At 40.9% G+C, this 23408-nt stretch overlaps 1 protein-coding gene across 5 annotated transcripts in view; it reads right to left on the bottom strand.

Moving 5' to 3' along the window:
* The window catches only part of FNDC3B (fibronectin type III domain containing 3B), a 356699-nt gene that overhangs the window by 277064 nt on the left and 56227 nt on the right, over positions 1-23408 (bottom strand). For 4 of the 5 annotated variants that reach the window (XM_018047697.1, XM_018047701.1, XM_018047713.1 and 1 more), the window contains exon 2: positions 3790-3928. In XM_018047697.1, coding sequence (XP_017903186.1) covers positions 3790-3900 — 111 coding nt within the window. In that variant the 5' untranslated portion in view covers positions 3901-3928. The remainder of the gene's footprint in view (positions 1-3789; positions 3929-23408) is intronic. The other variant, XM_018047711.1, reaches the window with a different exon arrangement.

Below are 23408 nucleotides of genomic sequence, written 5' to 3' on the forward strand. Positions count from 1 at the left end.
TCTCACCTCGTTGGTCTGACAGGACAGTATCTGCAAAGTCTGTCACTAAAGTCAGCCTGGTGCCTCCACATGGTCCTTGTTAAAAAGTATTGGCCTCAAAGGACAACACAGTTAAAGTCTCAGAAAACATTATACAGACTTTTCCCTCTGGTGTGTCCCCTGTGTTCTGATCCTTTCATACAAACCCATCTGAGCATCGTACGGCACATCCAAGCAGCAAACACCAGCAGGCGCCCGAGGCAAGAACTCAGATCTCGGGCAGCATCTGACTCTTGGACCCTCACTTTTGGTCCCTGTTCTCTTTGGTGATCCCCTCGCTCTCCCTCTCCCCCACCTCTCTCTGGTAGCCCTCCATCATTTTTGGTTTTGCTTGTTCCTTGGGCCTTAGCCTTCCCCTTGAGCCTTAGCCCAGGTTCCACACACAGGCCTTAAGGTCTACCACAGTCAGCTCAGACACAACTAAATGTTAGGGCCCAAAGGAAACAGTGAAGGCTTGAGGGAACGAGGAACACACAGAATGGGGGCTCTGGGGACAGAAAGAGGCAAAAAAGAGGCACACAGGCCACTGTCTCGGCTCAGCCACAATGACATAGAGGCAACATCAAGGCCATGATAAACCTCGGGCTGCTCCTGCTGAGAGGAATATTTCAAACACATTCTGCCCAATTAACAGTTGTTCCCCATTAAGGGAAATTTAGGGGTAATATCAATCAACAGCTTGGCCCACATAACCTAAATGTCTAAACGTGAATGCTTCTAGCACAATCAGACATATTTGCAAATTAGAAAGACTGAAACATTTCCTTCCAATGAGATTTATTTACAGTAAGTGTACCCTGGTCTGACAAAGCTTGATGTCTGTGACTGTGTATAAAACAGATTAACAAGTTTTCCCATTTCTTGGCTTTATAGAAAGCTTCTTCAGTGAAATCAAAACGTGATCCTATTAACCTATATTATCATGCAGCTTCTCCTTAAGAGCTGAGGTGGATGTGCAGAGCAGAAAGTAGGACACGGCCTTCCAGGAAGGCTAGCCTTTTCAGTCTCTGGTCGTTTCTGGGAGCAAAGGAGTTCACTTCCGAAGGGAGAACTGGAAAATTCTAAGGGTTCTGTATGCTGGCCTATAAACCACAAACCACTACTCTAAACAAGACAAATTACAGAAACAAGGGAGAAATCATCAAAACACAAAAGTGGTGCACAGCTACACAGATGGGTGGTCTCAGGTCTCCCAGGCACATACGCAAAATGGGATCAAGAGCCGCCTGAGAGGCCAGAGTTGTTTTTCAAGTTGAGCCACTTTGAATACCTTGGCCCACCTCCCCCACCCTTTTTTTTTTTTTTTTGAGGCAAGTGGGATCTTAGTTCCTCAACCACTGACTGAACCAGCACCCCTAGCAGTAGAAGCACTGAGTCTTGACCATGAACGGCCAGGGAAGTCCCAACTAGCCATTTTTTAAATTATTTTAATTAGTGAAAAGAAAAGCAACCATACACCACATGCACCTTGGAACTGTTCATGGCATTCTGAGACTTCCCATGAGTGGCAGGAGCAGAGCAGTGGGAGGACGAGGGAGAGAGAGGCAAGCACTAGTCACAGGAGGCTGACCAGCTGCAGGACTGCACTCAGATTTTATCTCAGGTGAACAGGACAGCTCTGAGCAGGGCAGGGACACGTACATTTTCACAGTTTTAGCAGATTGATGTGTGGCAAATGTTTTCTGGTAGGGCAAAAGTAAAAGCAGCAAGACCAGTTGAGAAGAACCGTCCTACCCCTGGTGAGCAGTGTTGGCTCAGAGTCTAGGAACAGTCACAGAACTGAAGTAGACATGGCAAATATGGTTTCAGCAACGTTCCTGAGATAAGGCCAACAGGACTTGCTAAGAGACTAGAACACAGAGAGGAGGGGCAGCCAGTGGAGGCTCTGGAAGGGAAGAGCAATGGAGGCAAGGAAGCAGAGGCTCTATTTAGAGAAGTACTGCTGTAAAGGGACTAGAGATATAACAGGGGGTGGGGGGTGGGGGGGGTGGGAAATGTGGAGTCAAGGAACGGGCAGTTGTTTTTGTTGGGTGGGCCAGAGGTATAGCTATTTGTGTGTTTAAGATAAAAGATCTAACAGTAGATTGGTGGAAGTGAGCCGAGAGAGAATCAGGAGTCAGGAAAGGAGGTACTTCCATCAGTGGCAAGACAGGAAGAAATTTATTCAACTGACAAACATTTATTGAGCACCTATTAGACATTCTTTGCTCTTAAGAAGTTCACGGTCTAATTCAGGAGAAAGTAATATATATAAATCATTAAACAGCAAAGTAAGACCCATCAGAGGTATATACAAAGTATTAATGTACTATGCTGAATAGAGTGTTGATGTACTATGACAGACGGGGCAGGGCTGGGGGAGGGGGCGGACTGACATCAAATGGCCAATTAACTTATCTGAATTATTAATATATTTTGCATAAATATTTTCCAAGCAATCATTCCCAATTCTACTTTCAATAAAACAAAGACTCCTACTTTTATGGACTGCAGCCTACCAGGCTCCTCCACCCATGGGATTTTCCAGGCAAGAGTACTGGAGTGGGTTGCCATTGCCTTCTCCGTTATGCTTCTAAAGAACTATACAAATATAAAAAGTGGCATTTATTTAGTACCAGACTGATGGAACCAGTTTTAGTAGTCAATTAAAAAATTCAGGAGTGGAAGAAGATGGCGGAGGAGTAAGACAGGGAGATGGGGCTGATCACCAGCCCCTCCACAAACAACTCATCAAGATATGGAACCACTCCAACAAAGCAACCTCTAGGTAACAACAAAAGACCCCAGGCCTCCAGGGGCACAGGCGAAGCTCCCTGGAATGAGGCAGGACAAAGACAAAGACAGAAAAAGGGAAGAGACAGCAGAGAGGAGCTTGTGCCCTGAGGAAGGGAAGGAATGGTGAAGGAGGAAGGCTTTCCGTGCACTGGGAAGCTCCCTCTCAGGCGGGACCAGGGGGTACCAAAGGGGAGAGCCTGTAAAGCTGGGACCTAGAAGGCAGAATACAGAGAAGGCTGCACTTCCCAGCCCATAAGCAGCTCACAGACCTTGGCCCTGACCAGATGGTGGACTCGGGGAGCTGAGAAAAAATTTAAGTAATGTTATCAGAGACAATGTCTATCTCTAATAATTTTTGAAGTTTTACTTACTGTTTAAATTTTTTCCCAAGTGCAACAGGAATGAGCTCAGGAATAACTTTTCTACTCTGCAATGTTAAGTAGCTAGTGACAAAGAAAGGAGTTTTACTGAAAACAAGCACTATCCTTTTCACAGCAGCAGACTTGCTGCCCTGGAGCCTGGGCTTGGAAGGACTGCTCCAGGAGCCAGGGTGGGTTCACACACACCTGTGTGTCTTGTCCAGGTCAGTCACCTCCTGGATGAGATCAAAACCTGACCCAGCCTCTGGGCATCTTGCTCCGGCCAATCAGGAAAACTCAGTCAAGCACAACACACGACATGAGTAAACACTACTTTATTCCAAAAACTTGTACATATTTTCAAAATGATTCATTTCAAAAGTTAGACACTTGTTTTTGATGCTTCAAGAATACCAGCTGGATTAGGTAAAGTTTGCTGTTCTCAAAAACTACAATTTCGGATATTTTAAAAAATCATATAGTGATTCTACAATGGAAACGACCTCTAGAGAATGACAAAGGTTCAAGATCAGAGATCTTTGAATCTCAAAATAAAATAATTTCTGGGCTAATGTTTCCCACTTGGACAACTTAAATCCTCTCTTAAAGCACCTACCTGCTGAGCCGCATCTCCATTCACCAAGTGAGGCATCATGGCAACCTCTCCATTCAGCAATGGTGGCAGTTCCAGAGGGATCTGGTCGGTCATCATCATTGTGACATACATTCATGGAGAATTTCCCTCAACTGGCTTCCTGCAAGAAAATCACCATTTTGTAAAAAGAATTCAAGACCGCAAAAATTCACCTGTAACAAGTCAGCTATTTAAGTGCACCATCATGAGATCAGCTGAAACTCAAATTCTTCCAACTGATGTTGGATTTAGAAGGGGTGAAGCAAAACCCAGGGTGGCTTCCCAGGTAGCTCAATTGTTAAGAATCCGCCCGCCATGAGGAGACCTAGGTTCAATCCGTGGGTTAGGAAGATCCCCTCGAGGAGGGAATGGGAACCCACTCCAATATTCTTGCCTGGAGAATGCCATGGACAGAGGAGCCTAGGGGGCTACAGTTCATGGGGCTGCAAAGGGTCAAACATGACTGAACAACTGAGCACAGACAGCAAAATCCAAGAAAAACAGCTTGAAATTGGAGACCATAGACCTGAGTCTCTAAGCAGTCAAGTAAACACAACCTCCAGTTCCTCCACCTTGTTATTTAGAAAGTTATGAATAATATTAAGTCCCCTAAACCCAGAGATCTTCCTCAGAATAAAATGAGATAATTTGAGAAGATAGAAGTGTCAAATGAACATTTATCATGCTATCTCTAAGGTAATTACAAAAAATGAAGCCAAAGAGCATGACTTCTAAGAAAAGTTTTTCATTAGGATCAAAATACTGTTCATAAGGAGTTACTCCAAGCAAAGGTTAATTACTTACACTGCAGTTGTTGCAATTTCTGACCTTGCTATTAACTCAGTAATTAATCAAGTTCTAATTCTCTCTATCCCATCATCTCCTTGAACTGGATTTATCCTGTTGCCTATTTGCAGCTTTATTACTTGAGCCTATCTTGAACTTTCCTGTACCTGACAGCACCTACAGTACCTTGTACAGACTAAGGCTTAAAGGCCTTAAACCATTTCATGGTTTCCACAGAATAAATGATTTTCATGCACAAATTCAAAACAACACAAAGCCCACTTTCATTCCATAATGGTATCTGCCACTACTATCTAGCTTTTCAATAAAACAGCAGGAACACAATAAATTCCTATTTAAGATTATATGTATTCTTTAAGAAGTATTTACCCATCCTTCATTTATGTCTAAATTTTTTTGCCACAAAAAGTTTAATAGCATAGACAAATGAGAATAAACAAAGACACACATGCACACACTATTTTAAATCAGTTCAGAAATAAACTGCCATGTAGTCCATTTTAAATTTTTTCTCATTTATAATAAAGTTCCCAAAAATTTCAACTCAAGACTTTTGGAAAATGAATCCTTTAATACTCAATATCCAAAAATCAGGCAAAATAGCAGGTCAAGTCCTTTAATGACTATCTCTAATTTGTCTTAAGTGTGACAGAAATATTTCTTAAAACCTCCATACTGAACATTAAATATATTTCCCTCGCCTCGAGCCCACCCAAAAGAAACCCCTTCCCTGGAAGTAGCAAATGATGCATACAAGTCACCCAAGAGATTATAAATTTTTTATTTTAAATAGGTAAAATTTTACACTATTCATTATAACCCCATTTGGAAAAACTAATTATTTTAAGTACCAAACAACAAAGTCATGTCCCAACTAGGGAAGCACATTCTATAATAACAAGTCTTATAATTCAGTGTTAACAGTACCATCATGCTGTTTTATGAGGCAATTACTCAGTTCCCAAGCAAATAAAAATACAAAACTCAAAGCCCAATAGTTTATCCTAACGTAGGAAACAGATTTTTTTTTTTCACAATAAAATTAACCAAGATAACTTCCACTGACCCCATGAAGACATCAACTGCTTGATTCTGAGTAGTACTACTAACAGAGTACGAATATCCATTTCAGTTTTATTTCAAATACACGTAACCCTACAAGTGCACAAGGAGAGGAATGATTGCTTTTCCTCAAGCTGATATTACACAGGTCTGCTTCTTAAGCGCGGTGTTTTATCTAATGATTCTTCAACACTGGAGGCTGAATAAACAGGGCAGTAATGTACATGAGGGGTCTGAGAATAAAGCATCTGCAGTGAAGAAGCATTCCACACTCACTCCCACCTCTTCCTCACTCCTTCCAAGGAAGAGTCCCAAAGCACTTGCTGCTGAGGTGATGGAGACTGTGGCTCTGTCCTCCCCTCTGCTAAAGTAGCGAGTACCAAAGCCCTCTCCCCCAAGGGACAGTCCTGATCAGCTCAACAGGCAAGCATAAGGATGGAACCCACTCTCTTTTCATTCAGCGCACGCAGGTACTGGTAGGACATAACTGTGATCTAGTGAAAAACAGTCCAGGCATTCTTAACCACCCAGCCCTAAAACCAAAGAATGTCTCAACTCCAGCATGATACCTAACACTGACAACTTCAATTTTAGACACCTTCTGGTAGGCGTCATGATAAGCAACAGGATTTGCTATCATCAAAATACAGCAATCCAGCCCCACGGGCTGGCGCTCTTAAGCACAGATGTCAGGTCCAAGTTGGATAGTTAAACTCCAGGTTCTGCAACTGTGGCATAAAAGGATAGATCCCCTCCTAGTTCCATGAAAGTCTTATAAATGTAAGATGAGAGAAGGTGGGAGCCCACACAGAGTTGAAAAAAAATCCCAGAGAAACAAAGTCAAATAATTGCAAAGAAATAATTGCATTTGCTTTTGAAAATCATACAGGCATCTTTGGGCAATGTAGCTATTCCATACAAAAAAAAAAGATGCCTGAGTCCTGTATCTTTTTCCTACCAGATGATAGATTATCCGCCTCACAGATGTGCAGTGGTTGTTGCTAATCACTGAGAGGGGAACAAGGGAGGGGAAGACGGGGAACTGTGCATAAAAAAAGTCAACTATATATACAATCAACTCCTAGATAGCACAGAGTGGGAACTTATAAACACCATACACTCCTAGTGCCCCAACTCAACCAGCTAACAACCATACCTTTAATCATGGAGAAAAAGGGAAGAATGAATAAAGACTCAGCCATAGAGTCTCACTTCTCATAACCAAAGCTGTTAATCCTCTTTACCCTAGGACACCAGCTTGCTAAAAATCCAAGGCCTGTTTTCTAGTCCCCAAGAGGTCCACCAAAGGCAAACCAGATTTTATTCTGCCTAGAATTCAAGGTAAGAGATTGATCTAGATGGGGTGGTTCACACAGTCAACAATATTTAAATACCCTTTTCTACACTCCATGCACATACAGAGTATACGTTCATTTGCCTGGAATTCAAGGGACATACAAAAAAAGTAATAAATTATCTCTAGGCAAGATAATGCCCGGCTATTTAACAAGGCAACTGCCTGGCAACCGGTCCTTAAATCACCATGGAACAGAAACCATTTAGTGCCATGGACTGTAGAAAGGACAAGAGAAAAGGCAGGAAGAAGAATTATAAAAGAATGAAAACCATAAATGCAAAACAAAAGACTTAGGGTACAAAGCAATACTGTACTATGGTTATTACCTAGTTTTGGTTATTTCCTAGGGATGGAGATGGGTTGGGAGGAAGTAATGACTTTTCCAAATACAAAGCCAAATGTTCGGGCTGCAAATTGGGAAAACCACTTGGCCCTAGCCATTGACAATTAAAGAACGTTAAGAGACTGGGGAAGGCTTGCCATGCATCAACAATTAAATGGTGATTGCTCCCAAAAAAAGTAAGTCTCCTCTGTTTTGGTTGGTAATTCAAACAAAACTACACATGTACTCAATTTAAACAGGTGTGCCTCAGCCCCACTGCTTTGAGGAGACCGGGAGAATGTGACATGTCTAAGAAAGATGACGGAACTTTTTAAATGGAATCTTTAAAATGAAGCAATAAATGTGGAAGGCTCACTATCCAAACAGTTAACTTTAAGGACCAAAAACTTTATTTGCCAAGATTGTGGGTGGAAATTATACATCTTCTAAAGGGAGTACGTCAAGGCTGTATATTGTCACCCTGCTTATTTAACTTCTATGCAGAGTACATCATGAGAAACGCTGGGCTGGAAGAAGCACAAGCTGGAATCAAGGTTGCCGGGAGAAATATCAAGAACCTCAGATATGCAGATGACACCACCCTTATGGCAGAAAGGGAAGAGGAACTCAAAAGCCTGTTGATGAAAGTGAAAGAGGAGACTGAAAAAGTTGGCTTAAAGCTCAACATTCAGAAAATGAAGATCATGGCATCTGGTCCCATCACTTCATGGGAAATAGATCGGGAAACAGTGTCAGACTTTATTTTTGGGGGCTCCAAAATCACTGCAGATGGTGACTGCAGGCATGAAATTAAAACATGCTTACTCCTTGGAAGCAAAGTTGTGACCAACTTAGATAGCATATTGAAAAGCAGAGATATTACTTTGCCAACAAAGGTCTGTCTAGTCAAGGCTATGGTTTTCCCAGTGGTCATGTATGGATGTGAGAGTTGGACTGTGAAGAAAGCTGAGTGCCAAAGAATTGATGCTTTTGAACTGTGGTGTTGGAGAAGATTCTTGAGAGTCCCTTGGACTGCAAGGAGATCCAACCAGTCTATTCTAAAGGAGATCAGCCCTGGGTGTTCTTTGGAAAAACTGATGCTGAGGCTGAAACTCCAGTACTTTGGCCACCTCATGCGAAGAGTTGACTCATTGGAAAAGACTCTGATGCTGGGAGGGACTGGGGGCAGGAGGAGAAGAGGACGACAGAGGATGAGAAGGCTGGATGGCATCATCGACTTGATGGACGTGAGTTTGAGTGAACTCCGGAAGTTGGTGATGGACAGCGAGGCCTGGCGTGCTGTGATTCATGGAGTCACAAAGAGTCGGACACGACTGAGCAACTGAACTGAACTGAACTGAACTTCATTATAGAGCAGGCTGGCCATAACTTTATTTTTTCTTAGGGATGTAGGGTCACTGTTTACAATACTATGTTCAGTCACAAGGTGATGTAGTAGGGAGTTCCAAGGCATTCTGACCTTACCTACTCAGAGAAATGCACCCCTACTTTGAGCTCTTATGTTTAAATTCTACATTTTCCCCTCTCTTCCTCATTAGGCTGTACCTCAAACCACACCTCCTCAACTCTGAGAATCATACTCAATTTGCGATCTTAATCTTCCTTGGGCTGGGAAGCACATAGAGGAGTGGTCTCTGGGGTCTCAGAAGCTCCCCTCTGTGCCCTGCATCCATGATTCCTGGATAACTGAGCTGTAACTGCTTTTAGTGTCAGTCAGAAAGTCTAAAGAGAAATCATCCCAACAAAACCCTCATTATCCTGGTCTGGGTTCCTTCTCCCCTAGACAGATGTGTCTCTGAATAGGCCAAAGCAATCACAGAACTCATGCATTTTATTAAAGGCTCTTCCACATCCACACTGTCCTCGCACACAACTGAGTTTTCTCAATAAATTCATTCTTGGATTTTCCAGGCAAGAATACTGGAGTGGGTTGCCATTTCCTTCTCCAGGAGATCTTCCCAACCCAAGGATTGAACCCGGGTCTCCCACATTGTAGGAAGACACTTTACCGTCTGAGCCACCAGGGAAGTCCCCTTTACAAATAAAGAGTCAATAAATGTGCTAAAAAACTAATCAGAATAAACCAATGGAAAACAGATGACCTCTACTGCTGCTGCTGCTAAGTCGCTTCAGTCGTGTCCGACTCTGTGCAACCCCATAGACGGCAGCCCACCAGGCTCCCCCATCCCTGGGATTTTCCAGGCAAGAACACTGGAGTGGGTTGCCACTGCCTTCTCCAATGCATGAAAGAGGAAAGTGAAAAGTGAAAATGAAGTCACTCAGTCATGTCTGACTCTTAACGACCCCATGGACTGCAGCCTACCAGGCTCCTCCGTCCATGGGATTTTCCAGGCAAGAGTACTGGAGTGGGTTGCCATTGCCTTCTCCAGACCTCTACTACAATGTTTTTTTCTAATTCTCTGAACATTTTTTTTTTCACACACAGAGCTCCAAGTTTTCACTGCTATTTTTTTAATTCTTACTTACCCATGCTTCCAGTTCAAAGAATTCAGTGACAACCACAAGCCATCACAACCTCTCCCCTAACCACACATCCTAACATAAAACCACAAGTGCTTCATGCCTGGCCAGTTCTGTTCTTTTGATTGACAGGGAAGGGATGCCACGTGAGCACTTGTGGCTGACTTCCTTCTCTCCTGAAAGCAAGTCGTTTGTTACCTTTCTTACCTGCAGGGAGGCCCAGAACCAAAGAAGTAAGCTAATGGCAAGGGTGGGGGCTGGGCACGCTGAAAAACAGATCCTCACTGTTAGTAAGACATTTAGTTCTGTCCAAATATGACTCTAAAGCTTTTACAAAACACCTTACTTTAAAATAATATTACAAAGGGTCTTCAGTTTTTACATTACTCTAGGCACTGGGTTATTACTTTTTCCTTTTCTTTTGCTTCCCTCACTCCAAGTCTAAAAAGGTTTTCCATGGTATCTTGGCCCCAAACTATACTAAGAAACATACGGCCAATTTCATTAAAAAAAAAAAAAAAAAACGGATTCTCAGGAGAGAACCACAGATCCATTTCCAAAGGCCAGAGAAAGCAGTTATATACTAGGAAGAATTTCTAACTTGAAAAAAATCAAAGGCTTCATCACTGCTGGGAGAGTTTTAAGTCTGTGGGCCTGGCCTTCAAATGAGTAACAAAATGTCCTGCACCTCACTCCATGGGCCAATGACCCAAATTTCCTTACATTAATTCAAGATGTGAGTGAGCAGTACAGTACACAAATTAGTTTCAGATGACAAGAGGAAAAGAACCCCAAGAGCACCAAAAGGAACAAAGCAAAACCATCAGTGCCAAATGAAATGACCCCGCGGGGTGAAAGGAGATGGACTCCCTGAGCTAAATCTCAGGGCAGAGCCAAGGTGCAGGCTGCCAGACTCACTTTACCTACACCTGACTTTTGACCTATTCTAAACCATCCCAGGGAAGTGCAGGAAAAGTAAAAGTAGAACGAGAACCAATAAGAAGAATGCATTGTGTCAATCATATCTTAATTTTTTCTTAAAAAAAAAAAAGCACATCATCAGTTTTAACTTTTTGCTTCTATCTGCAATTCAAATGCACTTTCAGAAGCAAAAGGGGTTTCTTGATAAATGTGAAATGGATGGATAGAAATCAATTAAGACCTATAAAGCAATTATGCAAATAACCTAACAAATAAAACCATCTTCAGAATTCATACCATGTGTGCAGTGCTTAGTTGCTCAGTCCATGTCCAACTCTTCCTGATCCCAGGGACTGTAGCCCAGCAGGCTCCTCTGTCCATGGGATTCTCCAGGCAAGAATACTGGAGTGGGTTGCCATGCCCTCCTCCAGGGGATCTTCCCAACCCAGGGATCAAACCCAGGTCTCTTGCATTGCAGGCAGATTCTTTACCATTGAGTCACCAGGGAAGCCCACAAATACTGTAGTGGGCAGCGTATCCATTCTCCAGGGGAGCTTCCCAACCCAGGAATCGAATCGGGGTCTCCTGAATTACAGGAGGGTTCTTTACCAGCTGAGCTATGAGATAAGCCCTCAAAATTCATACCACTGAAAGTTAACTGTGATTCCATAAAGCTTGAATCTTTTCCAATAAAATATACATTAACCAATCACCTTCACAAAATCTAAGCAGCATGAAAACATTTTGCTTGCTGCTTGCCTGTTCTGCAGCCTGAGAAGAAAATGCTCATGGGCACATTAGTAAAATCATAGCTTGATTCATACTTCAACAAAAGTTCCTTCTCTGCTAAAAATACTTAGTGACTTCTAACAGTAAAAATCTACTCTGGACCACGTGTCAGAAAATTGTCACAAACACACGAGGAAAATGTTCTAGCCATTTTTCTTAAATAATAATAAGGAAAAGAAATTTTTTTTTCCTGATTCAACACAGCAAGGAGTCAAAATAGTAGATAAAATGACGATATGATGAACTAACTGAATCACACACAAAAAAGTGGGGCTTTGTTTTGCTATGTTATGTTTGAGGCCGATGGGAATGAGAGGTTACTATGAAATTACTTTATCTCTTTTAAAACAATATAATTATCAGATAGCTTATGTTTTATGAGTGATTACAAGTTTCTTAATGACTCCCAAAGAAAAACCCAAGCCTAATAAAATTTATAACAACAAACATTTGTGCAGCTGATTTACACTTGTATATGCCATGACTGTGGTAAAGAAAGAAATCTTAAAAAGTCAAAATCTGACAGAGACTCATACAGCCCAGAAAAAAGAAAGAAGAACTACTTTCCTGGACTTCCTTCTCATACAGGTGGCCATTGTGTACACATGCCTTCATTCAGAAGGACTGATAGCTTCCTAGTGTGTCGTCCTCTTATTAGCCAGATTTAGGAAAACAAAGAGGGAGAGATGAGGAAGGGAAAGAGTTATTGAAAGAGAAAAAGAAGAAAAAGTTTTTTAAAAGTTAGTTATACACATTCTTACAAGTAATGGGGTATCAAAGGATCATTCCTATTTTCATCAGAGAAAACCTCTTACCTTCCTGCTCCATTCTGGTTTTGAAAGATAAACCTCTGACTGATACTTCAAGACCTAGAAATTCTCTAAACGGTTCTAGCCTTCTGAGCAAGATGAGAAACAGCTTTCTGATAATAACTATAGAAACACCAACAATAGCATCAAGAGAAAAAAAAAAATAAAGAAAACAAAATAGAAACACGGTGCCACCTGCTTTACCTCTGAAAGTGAGAAAAATCTGCTCATCCATCAAAACACATCAGCCAGTTTTTACCGTGTTCCTGCCACTGTGAAGGCAGGACTCTTCCCTCCCTTCTGGTAACAGCGGCCGTGGCATTGGCGCTGACCGTGTGGAGTAAGCACGTGGCCGCTTGGGAGCCTGATGTGGGGCGCTGCCACTGGCAGGCCAGGCTGGAGGTGGCTCAGTGCTTCCCTTTGCACTGTCTCTCCCACACTCCGTGGGCAGCCATGAGGAACGGCACCTGTACACGCAAATGCTCTCCGGAAAATCGAATCGAACTGCGCCCTCAAACAGGGTATGTAGAGAAATTTAAAGAGACTTATTAGAATTTTTCACAGCCCCTCCACTAAAAACTGTCCAAACGACCACCAGTATGTTATAGGAACAATAAGAGCGCTAGAGCAGAAAGACCCCAAGACTGAGTACTTGAAACGTGAGTTCTAATCTGAGTTTACCAATCATCAGCTTTAAATCTGGAAAATTAATCCCTCCTTTTACCAAATGACAAGGTTATCGATTCACCTTCAAGGTTTCTTTTTGCTCTATTATCTTTCAAAACACCTCTGCCTGTAGTGCTTACTTCATACAGATTAAATAAAACCTGAAAAAAGAAGTTTACTCAAACTCTATAAAAACCTATTAGTTTCTCTTACTCATATGAATATAATCTGGGCCTCCTGGATGAGAGAGGAAGAACCTAAAGAAAATGTTGAAAAAAGAACGTACTGAGTAAACAGTGATAGTAATCACTGTGCTTTTATGCCAGTGAAATCTAATTTTACAGCTGAGCTCTACACAGCTGTGAAAGAAACACTCTTGCCATGGCTTGCCACTTGAATGAGAGGAGTGGTGATAACTGTTCATGCAGAAAAACTTCTTGAGACATGAGCAGTACCTGGAGGTATGCACCCAGCTGGTTGGTTGAGGCACAAATAGTCTGGAATTTGTCTTCTTGTCTGATATGAGTTCATTAGTGAAGTTAAATCACAGTTGTCTGAAAAGGTTCCTAACCTTAAAAACATTCTTGCTTTTAGCATCCAACTATAAACACAGGAGAATTAAGTGGCAACATTTAAATCCACAGGAGAAATCCTGTGAAACTGAGTTTAGATTAAAAACACCACCACCAGTGCTGCCATGGATTAAAATAAATAATAATATGTGATTCAAACAACAAATAAAAAAGAACTGTCCACTGTGCTCCAGAGGCTAAGGAGAGATGACAAGCAGTCTAATGTATAGGCCCCACATTCAAGAATCCATAGATGCTTTCTTTATGCTAATTTAGCACAGTCACGTCTAAACTCAAAACTACTATATAAGGAAAGCACTATTTCTTGAGAAGGAGAAACAGTCTACATGTCTGAGGATCATATGTAAACATTAATGCATCAAGGCAATTTTTATAATTCTCCATGAATATACAGAGGTTGGCTGCTTCCACAGCCCCTCCAATATACCTCAAATCTTTAACGAAACACAAAAACTTTTTTAAAAATTGCATCATTGCATATACACAATCTCTGGACCTCAGATCCACAGCCACACATAAACAGCTTAGTTCTACAAATATTAACTAAAAGGGAAAGGCGGCCCAACTTCAAAAAAAAAAAAGTTTACCAACAAAAGGTCCATTTGTTTTGTTCATTGTTTTTAAACAGTGTTTAAAGAGGTCTGCAGATGTAATTAGACATTTTTATTAGAACACCTAGACTCCGGGTACACACAGCACAATAAATCTTACATCCCTCTCTCACATCCCAAGGATGACAGTGTAGCATCTACAAAAGAACATTCCAAAGCTATGAGCCTTTATTTTCACCCACATCCAAGCTAACTTTGTCACATACTTGATCCAAAGATGAGAATAACTGAAAACATTTCTTTGCAATGACTTGGAATTGTGTGGTTGTTTCTTTATATCTTTTTCTATAGGATGTTGGAAAAAAGTCTAGAAAACTATAATCCAAAAGTGGAAAAAAAAAAAAAAAGTCACTCCTAAAGCCCCTTCCAGCTCTAGGTCTTTCTATCTCCACACCAGTCAAGCTCTAAGGTAGGTGGGTTGGGGGTGGGTGGGGGCTGTGTGTGTTGGGGGAGCACCAGTGGCAGGGCTATAGAAAGAGATGAGATCTAAACTATGAAGACACTCAACTCCCCCCCCAGCCCCGGGCACTGCCACCTGCCCGGAGGCCGCACAGCAGGCTGACAGGCCTGCTGCTTGCAGGGCCCTGGCTCAAGGTGTGCCTGCACAGGCCCCGGGCCTCAGTTCCCTCACCTGTAACATGGGTGCTTCAAGGCAACTTCTAGATGGGCTTCCCTGGAGGCTTGGCGGTAAATAATCTCCCTGCAGAGCAGCAGACCTGGGTTCAATCCCTGGGTCGGGAAGATCCCCTGGAGGAGGACATGGCAACCCACTCCGGCATTCCTGCCTGGAGAATCCTATGGACAGAGCAGCCCACAGGGTTGGACAGGGTTGGACATGGCTGAGCCACTAAACAGCAGCAGCAGCACATTTCCCTCGAATGAAATCCAAAACGCATTTTACTATTCTGCTTTTAGAGATCTATTATGAATTACATTCACATTTTTATAACCACTTGGGTACCTAACAGCCAGGTATAACATTTGTTACTTTGGGGGGAAGGGAAAATGTATTGCAAACACCAAACCGTTTCTGGGAAAGGCTGAGAGGAAGAGTCCCCAGAGCAAAGATGGTCACAGCTTGAAGCCCCTGTGCACTAATTGTTCCCAAGCCTCACAGCATTCAAGTGAAGGAGGCAGTATTCCCCTCTGGACAGATATTATTATAACTAAGTCACTGAGAGAGGTTAAGTGATGTGCCGAAAGAAACTCAGACAGAAAGTGATGGTAAGATGTCAGCATTCTCTGAGCGAGCTTATTATAACATCTAAGAATCTGGCAATAAAACATGGCAGTGGAAGGGCTGATGAAAAATTCATAGGTTAGTGAATTTGAAAAATTAGACAAAACAAGCACATAGTACAAAATTCAAAAGGTAACTTTCAAAGACACCCAATCAAAGTACATTTCTCTCCTATCCAGTCCCCAGTTCCCTGTACACAAAGCCAGTAACTGAATTTTTGGTGCATCCTTACCAAGATGCAGATTTAATGTTTTTTTAAGACACTTTTTAAAGTAGCTTAAAGGGAAGTTAAGCAAATTCTCTGTACTACCATGTAGTCCCCATGGTTAAAATTTAGGGAGAAAAAGGAACCAGCACAAAAACAAACTAGAAAATACTGAAGTTAAACCATCAGTGGTGATATTCAGAGAGACTATGATGGGCCATAAAGAAACACAAAAGCAAAATTTCTTCACAAAGGAGGGCAGCTTAGCAAGTAATTGATGAGGAGACTGTTTAGAACAAGGTATTTGGTACAACGGGTTTCAAGATTCTATTATTTTCAATATCCCAAAAGAAGGACTCAGCTGAAGAAAACCTAAAATAACATCAAAGCAAAAGACACGAACAAAGATAATCAACCATTCTCTTAAAAAATATTTAGTGAGTATCCACTGTGTGCCAGGGACTGTACTACAACTGTAGGATTCTAGAAACAAAGGCGTGAGGTTTAAATAGCATTACACTGAAATGTTATATTCAATAACCCAAATCCACATTGGACACTTCTGACAAAACCCATCAACAGACCACCATGCTCTATGAAACCTTTCACCTGAGATAAGCTTCACAGTCTAAATTTGGTTTCCCAGCTGTGGCATCTTTCCTAGTCTTATGTGGGCCAGAAGATTAATTTGTCTCAAAACATGCCCCCTTCCTCAACCTTCATTTCTGATTAGCCAGAAGAATACTAAATTTTTTTCTTTAATCAGCTCATATAGAACCCAGTCATGCTTATTTATGCAACAGCAAACTCAGTTTTGTCGAATTGATGTTATAAAACACTCATGACAAGGATGAGCTCTGAAGCTGTTACTTCAGTCTCGTAGAAGCATCATTGGTGTTTTATTCAGTTTATAATTAAATATGCATTTCAAATATTTCTAACACTTTATTACTAATTTTAGATGTTGGTTCCAATATTTCCTCCTCTCCTATGTAGGGGGATATGGGGTGGTGGAGAAATAAACATGAATAATATATGATACACAAAGTCAGTTTACAAACATGTTTTTTAAAACAAACTATTTCTTTAAGAGTCCACAATTGATGACATCCTCATAAGCAGCTCTGTATTTCACCTGATGGGACTAAACACACCACAAATACCAGGTGTTCCTTAGAACTTACAAGGTACTGAAACAGAAAATTCACATGAAATGATGCTTATAAAGAAACAAATTAGCAGGTGCAAAGACACACGGTACAAGGGAGTATCTATTTACTATTTCATATTTTAGACCATTACAACAAAATTTTAACATGAATATGCACTTTACTTAATCAGACTAATATTTTTGAAGACTCCAAAATGTGGAATTTTTCAGAAAATAAGATTTTTTTCCTTTAAGAGAAAAAGAAAAAAAAAACTGCAAGGAGATGTGTTTTACTGGACGAAATGGCAATTGGTCTATACAAACTCACATGCAAATGAAGTGAATCTAAATGTTTGAAAGCATGGTACTTGCTTATATTCTAAGCAGCCCCTGTGAATAATGACATCATTAATTACACTAATATAATTTGTTAAGAAAATGCAAGGAGGCCACATTTACTTATTTATTCACTTAGGTTCTGCTTTGTGTAAGATACTCTTTTGTTCTGAAATCATTCAAACTTCAAATTTAAGCAGTCCACTAAAAGGCTTTAAAACCTTTCCAGAAAAATAATTTTAAATTTCAACTCTGCTACAAAATGCATGGTCTCCAATTCAATTTTTGTATTTCTCCTCATGTGAAAGCATGAAAGACGAAGTATTTTTCAGTTAACACTATTGAAGGACACAAAAGCATAAGATTGAAAAAGACATAAAAACATTTTAGGATTATTAATAGTTACAACACCTCATGAAACCCATTAAAAGAATTTCAGGATCACCCAAGGGCCCCCCATACCAGACTCTGACAACCACTACTCCATGCCAAGCACCTTAGATGTAAAAATGTAAGAAAAATGTAAATTCACTTTCTAGTAGACAAACTTCCCTATTTTATATACTCTATACATCCACAATTCACCTGGCAGGGTCTGAAACAAAGAACAAATTAACCCAAATGAAAAGTATCCAAATTCCAGCACGGACTTTTCTCTCCAAGAGTTTATGTTGTACTCTTTAAAGTACTTCGGTGAAACAAATTCATTTGGTAAAATCTTGATAAGAGAGCAGCAGGCTGGAGGGATAGGAAATGGATGTTGGGGAGCAGGTACTCCTGGGCTTGGAATGTCAGGAATGTGAGCACACATTCAGGGACAGAGTGGGACCTAGCTCCAACAAATCCAAGCCTACTGGACGGGGACCTAGTTTAGTCTCAAGTAGTCACATTTATGCCCTGGATTCAGAGCAAACCATCAATTCCAAGGAAATAAAGAAATAATTTTGTGTTGCCATTCCCAAGTAAGACTCTTATCTGCTCTAACCTCCAGAGCTTCATTGACTGCTCAATGAGCCCATGAGAAATCCACAGATGACTTGATCTAGTATTTTCTACAGTCAATGCTTTATTTTCTTTCAGTTTATTTTCTTTAGCTGTAGCCTATTGGGTCTTCACCAGAGAACCCAAAAGGAGTTTTCCTGACACATAAGGATAACTCTTAAAACAAGAACCTCAAGCTTCAAATATAGACAGAACAGTTAGTGAAAATGTGACATTCATTTTCCTAGAGCAGCAAGTAAGCAAGATCAAAATATGCCACAGTCAATTGATTTACATTCAGCAAACACTGTTAGGTAAGGGGCTTCCCTTTTATTTTTAAAAATAGATTAAGCAAGCATATTAATTTTTCACTGGTCACTATAAATAAACGGAACTACAAAATCCTTTCTTTGCAAGGGGATTCTGGCCAGGCGCTGTGAGCCTGACCCCGAGTGGAAAGTGTATTTACGTTGAGGAGAGGCCGCATTGTGTGCTTGTGGGAAACCACTTCTCACAAACCTCCCATTCAAGGGAGGCCTCCACAATAGGTACTCACACAGGAAGCAGGCCTCACCAACAGCACCTCAGACCGTTCCAGAGAGAACTTTCCGAGGCAGGCGACGGTGAGCCGCTGTAAATGCCATGTTCACAGGCCCCAACTGCCGACACTTCAGGGTCAACAAAGCTGGTGTAGTCCACAATCAAGCCCCCAAGTTCTTCCCAAGGTTAAAGGGAAGCAGTCAACAAGTACATTTCATTTTGTAGCTAATCTCTCAGGGTATCACTTTGTTTTAAAAAAAAAAAAAAATCACAAGGACATGACATTTGCTGTTCTCAAAAAAACTGGAAAATACTCCTAAGAAGCTATCGCTTTTCAAAACTAATGAAAGGTGTTAGTACTTAATAAGCAATTTAAAAGAAATCAAAATTTTATTAGTCACTTATCTCTACTGAAAATTAGGGTTCCTTAAATACTGTCCATTTTACTTAATTGCCAAAGCAAAAAATAATTATTTTAACACCTCAAATGGGAAAGTGGGCACTATCAGCATCGTATCAATGGCTTCTGCACAAATATGTGAGGCAATAAAGATAATGGTGCACATGCCATCATATCAATCAACTGCTAGCTGAAAAATGAAATAAACAAGTGAGTTTCATAAATTTGTGGGCCCAGTCACTAAGTCGTGTCTGACTCTTCAACCCCATGGACTGCAGCCCACCAGGCTCCTCTGTCCATGGAATTTCCCAGGCAAGAATACTGGAGTGGATTGCCATTTTCTCCTCCAGGGGATCTTCCAGACCAAGGGACTGAACCTGCATCTCTTGCAAGGGCAGGTGAACCACTGAGCCTCTTAGTTTGACTTTTTTCTCCCTACCTTAGCTTTAAAACACACACACACACAATTGATTTCTTTCAAAAAGGTTGACTAAATTCTCAATATCCCATTTCTCAACCTGCTAAAGAGAAGTAACAGCTGCTTCCTACAGGAGTATTCTTAGGTCATTAAATAATTTAATGATACTGGGCAAGGGGCAACTCTCCTCTGGCTTGCTTTTCTCATTTCTCTAATTAGGGGACTGAACTCCATGATCAAGGTCCCTGGCAGCTCTAACAACTTAAGGCAGTCACCGTAAAAGTAAAAAGATCTGTACCCATAAATACTACTTACAAACTTCAGGAAGTCACTACTGCAACATGGAAAAAGTAAACCAGAAATATTACATGGAGATGTTCATAATATTCAGTGGAATGTACAGGGTATATATTTATACATAACTGCTTATAAGACTATAATGAAATAAAACCAAAATGTTAACAATGGTTAACCTATGATAATGAAATGAGTTATAGTTTTTCTTTTGTATTTATCTTTGAGCATCTATAATTTGTATAATCATAAAAGTTAACTTTTATAAACCCATTTAATTCAATCTAAGTTGCATCATGTGACTGCTTACATTTTTGTGATGAAGTATTTCCAAATTAATGTACAAATATACAAATAAAGACCTAAAAGACACGATTTAGCCAACTCTCCCATAAGGAACTTCCACCATTCGGCCTGGACTGTGTGGAATACAGCAATGGAAGAAAATCTGTGGTTAAGTAATAGATTGATTTGGTAACAGTTACAAAACCAGCCCTGGGGTCATGCTTGCTGAGTAATCCCTAAGATTAGGCATGCTCACTAGGACCAGCAGTTTTTTTTGTTTTATTTTTTTAAAGGGAGGAAGGGAAAGCAGGTTCCCCAGTCTTATTACCTTTTTTAGATAACAAGCACTCCAAAAAATCTTTGAACTGCCAAAATAAATCAAAATTTCTAGGTGGAGAAGTCTCTGTCAATCAAATGAGACCCAGCAAGTCTCAAGATAAACTAATAATAGCAATCTGTTACACACTTACTTAGCTGCGCCTACTATGCTAGTCCCTAACTAGCACAAAGGACTTCAAAAACTCCAGCTATGAAAAGAACAGGGTGGGGCCAGAGTTCCCTCAGGGTTGGCAGGCTTCATTCTCAGTGGAAAAGTAACTACCCATTCTTATCTTTGTGGTTTCTCTCTACTGGTGCACCCTCCCTCATCCGAAACCTAAAAATATTTGTCCTATGTTTTAATCCCCACATCCCCATATATTATATAATACATGTTCACTCTAGGAATCTGAAAATACAGAAAAACAGGGCAAAGGTTTCTATTCACCGAGAAACATCCACTGTTGAAAAGGTGATGTGTTTTGTTTCAATTTCTTCTATCCATATGAAACCTATAAAGTTAGAGGGCTATAGTTTACACAGGATAGACCTGCCCATTTTTCATTTCTGATATTTCATGATCATAACACTGACGACTTTTAAAAAATAAAGAACTGGTTCCTAACTAACATCTTCAGAGAATGTGGCAAAATCTTCAGGGTCCTCGACCTTAGCATAAAGCTAGGGAATACTATGTATTCAACTGAGAAGACCAGTGTGTACCAAAGGCATAATTTCTTTCTATCTGACATCAGGTTATAATGATATAATACTCTTAGATTATGTGTAAGTATTTAAATAGAATTATGAAGTGAATGGTCCCCATACAATACTGTTAATTCAATTTTTTGTTTCTATGTTTCCAGGTAAAAACTTTTGCTTTGCACAATGAAAGATTATGCTGCCAATTGTAAATGCATTTGAAATCAACCTGCTAACAAAGGAAGATACAAAATACATTGCTTATAGGGAAATAACAACATAGAGGACTGATAGGTTAACAAACAGAAGGTCTATGCTGTAGTCCAACTTCTGCAAAACTAGGAATATGTTTTTCACAGACAACAGAAATGAAAGACTATCTACCAATGTGTTCACAGTGATTATGGTTAGGTAGGTAGGATGAGGGCCTCCCTGGTGGCTCAGACAGTAAAGAATTCACCTGCAATGCAGAAGATCTGGATTTGATTGCTGGGTTGGGAAGATCCCCTGGAGAAGGGAAAGGCTATCCATCCATTCCAGTATTCCTGGGCGTCCCTGGTATTCTTGGGCTCAGACAGTTAAGAATCCACCTGTAATGTGGGCAACCTGGGTTCAATCCCTGGGTTGGGAAGATCCTCTGGAGGAGGGCACGGCAACCCACTCCAGTATTCTTGCCTGAAGAATCCACATGGACAGAGGAGCCTGGTGAGCTACAATGCATAGGGTTGCAAAGAGTTGGACACGACTGAGTAAGTAAGCACGGCACAGCACAGGTAGGATGAAGAATTTATCAATACATTCCAACCTTTATTTTTTAAGAGATACTTTTGCTAAGGAGAAAAATGTATATAGAACACAGACCACTTTACAGGCAATCTCATATTTGTCAAAGAAGCCAATGGAATAATGAGAAACAGATAATGGACATTTGGCCAATGAAAATCCTATTATACAAAACACACTTCTAAGACTTCCTGAGAAGTGTCACTGATAGTAGCAGCTCCACCTTCTAAATTGGTGCAGTGGCTCACAGGTGTGGCTTGCCCTCACCCTGGGCACAGCTGGGCCGACCTGCAGGGATGGTACAGCCTTGGCTCTAGAAACTATTTTCAGTTTCAAGATATACCACAGAATCCTGAATCTAAAAAGGAACCTTGAAAAGTTCAGTCTGACACAGGCTTGCACAATATTTAAACATCCCTAATTGACCACAGGCTTCAAAATACCATAACCCAGCATTTTTTATCATCCTATATCCTTCAGTTAGTTATCCCGGATTTCCTCTCTCAAAACAGTCGGTGAAAACACATTTATTTGGAAAACAGGATGATAGGAATAGATAAGGTCAGAATTAGACAAAACCATGTCTGAGTCAGTTAAAAATATAAAGTGTTGAATATTTTTAAATCACCACTATTGAAAGGATTCTTTAATAAAATTCTGTTCCTCTGACTCTTCCACTCCTGACCAGCAGGGCCAGGGTCCTAATTGAGGAGTTAAATCACTTCTAGATTCTGGAAATATCCGGAGCCATCTTATCCTGCCTACCATCTCTCTCTCATCTCCCCCTTCAGTCCACTCTAACCTGCACACACAGACCACGTAATTCATTCTGACACATCACTTTCACTGGGCCACCACTCACTTTCACAAACCAGGGATTCTTTGAGCAGAAGCCAGAGCAGCATTCATGAGAGATGCAGAATGAGGGACCGGGCACTGTGGAAGCAGGAGTTCCCCTGAGCTAACTGCTCCAGGTCTGACGCAGGCAATACTGCAACCGCATCAGGTGAGGTGCTTGTTTAGAAACATTAGTTCCTCATGAATGTTCACGGCAGCATTGTTCATAAATGCCAAGAACAGGAGAAACCACCCAAACATTTATCAACTTCAAGATAAATAAATATGGTATACCTACACAATGGAAAATTATTTGCAATAAGAAGGAATGAGGTACTGACACATGACAGAACATGAATTAACTTTGAAAATACTCTGCAGAGGGCAAAAGCCAGTCCCAGAGGGCCACGTATGGTATAGCTTCCTTCTTATGAAATGTCCAGCACAGGTGAATTTTTAGAGACAGAAAGTAGATTGCTGGTTGCCTGGAGCTTGGGCGGGGGTGGGGTAGGGGTGGGGGGGGCATGACAGAGTGACTGCTAATAGGTAGCACAAGGCTTCTTTTAGAAGGTGCAAAAAGGTGCTAAAATTTGATAATGTTGGTAACTATACAACCTTGCCAATATGCTAAAATACATACATATTGAAATTGACATCTTAAATGAGTAAGCTG

Source organism: Capra hircus, chromosome 1, assembly GCF_001704415.2.
Source record: "Capra hircus breed San Clemente chromosome 1, ASM170441v1, whole genome shotgun sequence".
NCBI lineage: Eukaryota > Metazoa > Chordata > Mammalia > Artiodactyla > Bovidae > Capra > Capra hircus.